Raw genomic sequence first — 7,373 nt, 5'->3', positions numbered from 1 at the left:
TCTCCATAAACTCTCACTCGTGTTTATTCAGCCTAGAGAATCCGTAAATTCTCACTTGCGTTTATTCAGCCTAGAGAACTTCCTAAGTGAACTTCTAGAGCTTACCGCTCGGTGAGGAACCATAGACCATCCGGTGAGAAAAGGACTGATCGGTCCACAAGAGTCATTAATTGATAATTAATTTTAGTAATAACCGCTATTAGTAAACAGTTAATGAGAATAATAGTCACTGATTATAAATTAATAAGAATAATAAAAATCATTTATTGATAATTAATGGATCATGGTAAATTCATTATAATATTTAATATTTATAAATATATATTTGATAAGAAAGAATTTAATATCTTACCCAACACACTCTCTTTATCCATTTCGGACTTTTGGAAGGAAATATATACTGGATTTAATATATCTGAACTATATTTTATAGCAGCTAAGGGTTGTATATTATTAATGTGTTGTACCAATTGAAAAAGGTTGTATCTGTGATTAAGTATAGAGATTAAAACGTATGGACGGATTAAGTAAAAAAAAAGAAGCATGGTTAATAGTTAATTTTAAACATTTATTATTTCGTGAAACTAGCATTTAGCCTGTGCATGTCGCAATCTAAATGTTCATATTATTTTATATGTCTAATTAAATTGTAATTAATAAATAATATTTATATACAATGATATTATATTATAAATTTTTATTAAAATTATATAATTAATTAAATAGGTCGGCAATCTATTATTAATTAGAAATATTCTTTTTCTTTTACATTATTACGTCAATTAAATAATTTAATAAATTATATTTAATAACTCATTAGTTATTTTAATTTTGTAAAAATAATTGCATTATATTAAAGCAAAAAAATATTGGTAATTACATTTTTTAATAAATATTTAAATAGAATTTACAGGACCAGAATTGTTTTTGTATGCATTTCCTAAACCATGTGGTGTGCACCACATGATCATGTAACACTGTTTCTCTTATACACAATACAATTATGAAACTCCAAAACCTTTCAAACACAATCACACTGCCAGCTGCCACATGCCATTTATAACCCTTGTAATAATTTGTTACTTTTCAACTCTCAACCCTGTAAATTCCATAAACATTCACTTTTAATAATATTTTAATATTATTTACGTGATTCATTCCAAATTATTTTAGAATCAATAATAATAATTATAAATCACATAATAACAAACAAGTATAAATATATTAAAATATTATCAAAAACAAATGTCCAAAGTATTAATGTTATGTTTTTTCAACCACATTCACACATACCGTAGTTATCTTTTACACGAAATTTAGAAAATAATTTTTTGATAACATTTGAATATCATCTATATGTCTTTTTATAATTGATCTAAAATTACTTCACAATCAATAATAATAATAATCATAAACACCGTTATAAACTAATCACAAAATGATACGTAAATGATATTCGAATATTGCAAAAGAAAATTGTCTAGATATCATTATCTTTTCATACAAACCATCAATTTTTGGTCATATACTTAAATAGATTTTAACTCTTGAGAAGGATGAAATGATTCTTAACCCAGGGTTAGGAGGAAGAGGGCTTTAAGGTAAATTGACACTAAGGAATCATTCTGATATCATCTTCAAAAGCTTGCAGTGGGACACTGCTCAATTACATGTCTCTCTCCACATCTCTGTTCACTCGCTTCTTAAATCTAGGAAAATTCCAGTTCCTCGTCAGAATCAAAATGCCCTTTCTTAGAAGTTTTAGATTTAATCTCTTTTTAGTATATCTCTTAGCTACTTGGGTTCAAATCCAAACCAAAGTGGAAAGTTACGAATACAAAGTTGGAGATCTAGATTCCTGGGGGATCCCCATTTCATCAAATTCACAAGTCTATGAGAAATGGTCAAAATATCACAACCTCAAGATCGGTGATTCCCTCTGTAAGTTCTTCCTTCATATCTTTGCAAAAGGTTTCCCAATTCAACTGTAATAATATGTCGAATATTTGCAGTGTTTCTGTACCCACCAAGCCAAGATTCATTGATTCAAGTGACAGAGGAGTCCTACAAGAGCTGCAACCTTAAAGATCCAATCTTGTACATGAACAATGGGAACTCGTTGTTCAACATTACATCAGTAGGGGAGTTTTACTTCACCAGTGCAGAGTTTGGTCATTGCCAAAAGCATCAAAAACTTCACATAACTGTTGGAGTTGGAGGAAACACCGACACACTTTCTCCATCTTCACTGCCTCAATCTGCACCTTCTTATCCAACTGCTTTTGGCGACATTCCCATGTCTCCTAGTACTTCTTCAGCTCACCAAAATTTCAAATTATCACTCATAGTTACTGGGTTCTTTTTATATTTCCTAATGCTATGCAACCATTGATATATATGTATATTTTTTTGTTTTTCTTTTAATTCATTACTCTTTTCCATTGTAAGACCGGATCAAATGGTTCCTTAAAATTAATAAATTCGTATACAATTTATTAGATTTCACAATCTTAAGCTAAATTCAGGGTTTACTCACTTTTAATATCTTATTGTAATTGTTTCATCATTATAATGTTATAATCTTATGCTTATGATTAGGGGATCCCCTAACCTGGATTTGGATGGCATTGCCAATCATAAAATATTAGATGTTCGATTTTGATTTTGTCCATAACCAAATCATGCGTTTTTGCGACAATGAGGGAAATAAGAAAGTGATAAAGAATACATAGTATATAAAAGAAAACAAGGAAATAAGGAAAATATAGATTTAGCATGTGACATTACATCTTATTTAATAGTATATTATTTTTACGAATAGTTCTTAACGGTGCATCTCTTTCGTGCCCAAATTCTTTTATCACGATTTCTGTTTGTTGCATGCTTTATCTATTGTTCGATTAACATTATCTGCTGCAGTTTGAGAGGCAAAAGATGTTTCATTTTGTGTATCCTTTCGAAAATATTGATGCAACTAGTTTAAACATATATAATTCTTTTTATATTTTACGAGTATAATTACATGATCCAATACTTACATTATTTTTTGCGAACGTCTTTTAAGTATAGATTTTATAATATTTGATTATTTTAATATTTCATAAAAAACAAGAATATATAAATATGAAGATATCCATTTCATGTCAAAAACGGATTCTTTTAACTACTTTTTTTTAATTTTATATTTATTTTCTTTTTATATTCTATTTATTTTCTTTCTATTAATATCAAGTACAAATTTTCAAATCAAAGTTAAAATGTCACAACCATCCATAAAGCTCCAACAAATCTCAACCTTAGCCTTTATCTCAGTTGTGATGCTTTTGCATTTCTTCCGATGCTGTCAGCATTGTCTTTCTCTTTCATTTTGTTGGCATTGAAGTATTTTTTGAATGATTTCTATGTTGTTGGGTATTGACAAGAATCTAATATAATGACGTGTTCTTTTGAATAGATCTGACGGAGATGATTTGGAAGAAATGATTTGAATGGATTTGAGTGGATTTGAGTGGATTTGAGGATAATTTTTTTGTTTTTTTAGTGAATTTTTGTATAATTGAGAGTGGATTTGGGGGTAAAGGTTGTGAGAATTAGTGTAGGATTTGATTGATGTGACAGATTTAAAAAATTAGTTTAATTGGTAAAAATTAAAGATTACCAAAATACCCCTAGCTATTAAAGTAATATAAAATGTTATTTTTTAATGTTATATTTAAATGTATAAATGTTAATAAAGAGAGGAAATTAATTAATAATAATTAAAATTAATTTTTAAAATATTAAAAAATTTATAATCTAGTAAAATAAATTTATTTTTAAATATAGTATTTGCTTGTAATATAATTTCTTACTAAATACTATTAATTTATTTGTCTACGAAAGTGAGATTCATTAATTTTAAACAAACATATGATTAAACGGAGTTATTATATTACATGATCTAAAAAAAAGTCCCAACATAATAACATACAAATATATTATTAATAGTTCAAGATAACCTTTCTTCATTGAGGTATCGTTGTAATGCATTGAAACGATATTGTTGCGACATCCCTATTAGACGTCTTGTATGGGATGGATGCGAAGATAAAAAGTCGAAGCACTGTCTGAATAAATTCTGATCTTCAATGTTCATAGTCTGTAATAAGTTTTGAATTTCTTCTGTTGTTGGATTAGTGGTTCAATCCTAGCATTTAACAGGGAATTTTGACGCTCCATGGCCTGTGTTTGTCGTTCAATTGTAGTAGATAATCTTCTTCCTTGATTAATTATTTCTTGCAGTTCATCTAAGATTCGAGAATCCATCTGATTTGCATTTAATTTCATTGAGCAATAAATAAAAGTATGAAAATTGATGTCAAAGATAATAACATTCAAAAATAGGTAATGTAAATTATCAAACAAATAAGTCAATTTAACACACTTAAGTCATGTAATGCATTCTCGAAATAGTAATGAACTTAATCATTTAAATGGTGAAGAATTAAATTAACATTGTGATTAAGGTGAGCAAATTGTCGATTCATGTCAAGGGATAGGTTTGCTAAGTTATCTTCAATACGTTGAACCCGCACTTGCATTTGTTCCATACCCTGCATTCTGTGTTGCAAATCTTGTACCCCCTCCCACATTTGAGTCATCATATTAGGATTTGAAAGATCTGGAGGAGGTTGCACAGGGTTGTGATGATGTTGTGGTTGGTCTTCTTCTTCTTCATCACCGTCATCGTGTTGCCAAACACCGTTCACATTAACAATATTCAATCTCTTCAAAGAATTAATTGAGAAATGATGTTTGGTCCCAATATGACTGTTGGCATCAACATCAACATGTACTCCACAATATTGCATTATTTGGGTGATGAGGACACTATATGGTAGGGGTGTGTCATTGGCCTTGCATTTAAGCATATGTTGCACAATGTGATGAAGCCAATTGAGAGCTACATTATTTGTAAGCAGCCATATCATAAAGATATCCTCCTGCAATAACTTTGCAAAATTTGCAGGTCGTGGAGTCAGCATGTGCACAATAACATAATGCAGAAGTCTATCATTAATATACAAACACCCAACTGTTTTAAGACGTTGACCCTGCATTTCTGGTCTAACCATAGCTAATGCCATATCCCGGTCATACGGAAAGTCATCTAAGATATTTGAAAAAGACAATTTTTGACCCTCATATTTCAAATTAGCAACATTCAACCAATTAGCAGGTTTCAATCTAATTCTTCTTTTGTTCACCTCACTGATCAAATATCCATTTCCAGAAATCTTCATATTTGAATAAAAAACTTTGATTAAATCTGGATAAAAGGGTCCCTGCAATGTAAGAAATTCGACCACCCCTTGAAATATAAGATGATGTTGGAAAAATAACCCTGAACCGGCAAATGATTCAAAATTCATTATCTTTGGAAGAACAATATTCCTAGTGTAGAAATCAGCTGCATAGTTTTCCATTTGATGGTTGTGAGTGAAGAAACGACACTGATCTAATTGTTCTTCAACAAATGGTCTGACATTAGTTGCATCTTTTGCCTCATTAGTAGTTTCCTTTCCCTTGCGACTTTTTCTATGCCTTTTGGTTGATGAAGAGGCCATTTAAGAATTTCTCACTAAAACAATAATGTGTAGAATAACAAGGTAAGTGATAACAAATTATTGAATAATAAAAACGAGAACAACCAAAGTCAAACCATTACATAATAACCATAACCATAATTTCAAATAGTTCATTGATCCAAATTAAGAAGTCATAATTACATTCCAAGTACATGGCATAATAAAGAACTAATAGAAGTAGTCAGATAAAACAGTCTAATAATCACCGCGCGAGATCATTTTACATAATTTACTCCACCGTTTGTATGGTGGAAGTCCCATCAACCTCGTAACACATTTGGGCTTTTCACATAAGAAGTCATAGCATTGCTCGAGCAAAGATTCATCAGATATGTTCATACCACTCAGCATATCATAATTGTCAGCTTTTGTATATGTGTAGTTTGCGGTGCGACGTAGTATTTCATTCCTTTCTTTCATCGTTGTGACTTGTTCTATGGGTACATTAGAAATAACACCAAAATGAACATTTGATGAACTAAGGACATTGGTGAAACCGTCCAGGCTGGTAGTCAACTTCTCAAATTGGGAATCAACAACATCCACCATGGGTGCCTTTCTTTTCGAGCCTCTTGAGGATGAAGTCCCACTGGATGGGACCAAAGGCACAGATTGAGTCGCAGCTGGACTATATTCATCCACAGAGGGAGGAGGTGATGGCAGAGTTGGGTCTCTATACCCCATCCAGTCAGGTTGTTCAGGAGTGTACTCAATATTCTGATTAAGATCAACATTAACACGAGGCTCATCCCGCTGTCGACGTATTTGACGAGCGGTCAGAACACCGCTCCCAGTAGCTCGATCAGCCGCCCAAAACTCCACCATTAAATCGTAATGGCGGATACTGTTCAATCTCCACTTTGTGGCACTTGGCCTCGACTGCACAATATACATTACAAATATATTAGTTCATATGATGTGTTATAAAATTTGACAAAATCTGTGTATTTATTTTAAAATACCTGAATGAGGTCCATCCAAACTTCGTCCTCCGCATCAAATCTCATAGTAATGGGGTTCCAAGCAAAACCGCTGAATCCAGATTAGAGGTCATGTACCTGATGAAGGTTAAAAAATAGTTATTTTCATATGTCAATTTGGACCTAAGTACGCCCTTTACTACTTGGAATGAGCCTAGAATCAAGCAAAACTCAATAAATGAGTCTGTAGAGAGACAAAAGTTGTTTTTAGCGATTTTATGCTTGTTTTGCATTGTTTTGTAGCTATTTTGAGAAAGTGAATAATGGAGTTAAAGATACAGGTCGTTGACTCAAGAAAAGAGCAGAAAAATGAAGATTTGAAGAGTCGACGCACCGCCTAGCGGCACACTTAAACCGTTGGGCGGTCCAGGACGAGGAGTAGGCATGGCGATTGACGCTGGGCGGTTCTGAAGGAAACCGCCGGGCGGTGCGATTGCCGCCGGGCAGTTTGGAGGATTATGGCAAACCGCCGGGCGACACACTTAAACCGTCGGGCGGTGGCTCGCTGGGCTTGGGCCTGTTTTCTGTTGCGCTCCTCACCTATAAATACCCCTATTTCGAGTTCAGAGTCATTCTTTTGACAGGGGAGAACGACCAGACCTAATTTTGCTCTCTAGAGAGGATACCTTGGATGCTTAGGCTCCTTTTCATCTTTTCTAGGGTTTGCTCTTCCATTTTTCATCTAGTTTCACCATGTCTATGGTGAACTAAACCCTATTGTTGTTGGGGGAAAAAATGTAATCTTTTGATACTCTCTTTTATTGAA

General features: G+C 32.5%; 1 protein-coding gene across 1 annotated transcript; it reads left to right on the top strand.

The window, feature by feature from the left end:
- The first annotated feature begins 1,666 nt into the window (after positions 1–1,666).
- Positions 1,667–2,528, top strand: LOC106775534 (early nodulin-like protein 3). The gene is made up of 2 exons (XM_014662677.2): positions 1,667–1,941; positions 2,013–2,528. The coding sequence occupies exons 1-2, from the start codon at positions 1,671–1,673 to the stop codon at positions 2,390–2,392; spliced, it is 651 nt and encodes a 216-aa protein (XP_014518163.2). The 5' UTR covers positions 1,667–1,670; the 3' UTR covers positions 2,393–2,528.
- Positions 2,529–7,373: the final 4,845 nt, after the last annotated feature.

The sequence above is a fragment of the Vigna radiata genome, chromosome 10 (assembly GCF_000741045.1).
Source record: "Vigna radiata var. radiata cultivar VC1973A chromosome 10, Vradiata_ver6, whole genome shotgun sequence".
Taxonomy (NCBI): Eukaryota; Viridiplantae; Streptophyta; class Magnoliopsida; order Fabales; family Fabaceae; genus Vigna; species Vigna radiata.
Note: the sequence above shows the minus strand (reverse complement) of the source record. Positions and strands in the feature narration are given on the sequence as shown.

Excerpts from the sequence above, each read along its gene's own strand:
- LOC106775534 (XM_014662677.2), top strand. The coding sequence starts at position 1,671 with ATGTCTCTCTCCACATCTCTGTTCACTCGCTTCTTAAATCTAGGAAAA. Across the intron at positions 1,942-2,012 it reads CAAGATCGGTGATTCCCTCT|TGTTTCTGTACCCACCAAGC; the intron begins GTAAGTTCTTCC and ends GAATATTTGCAG.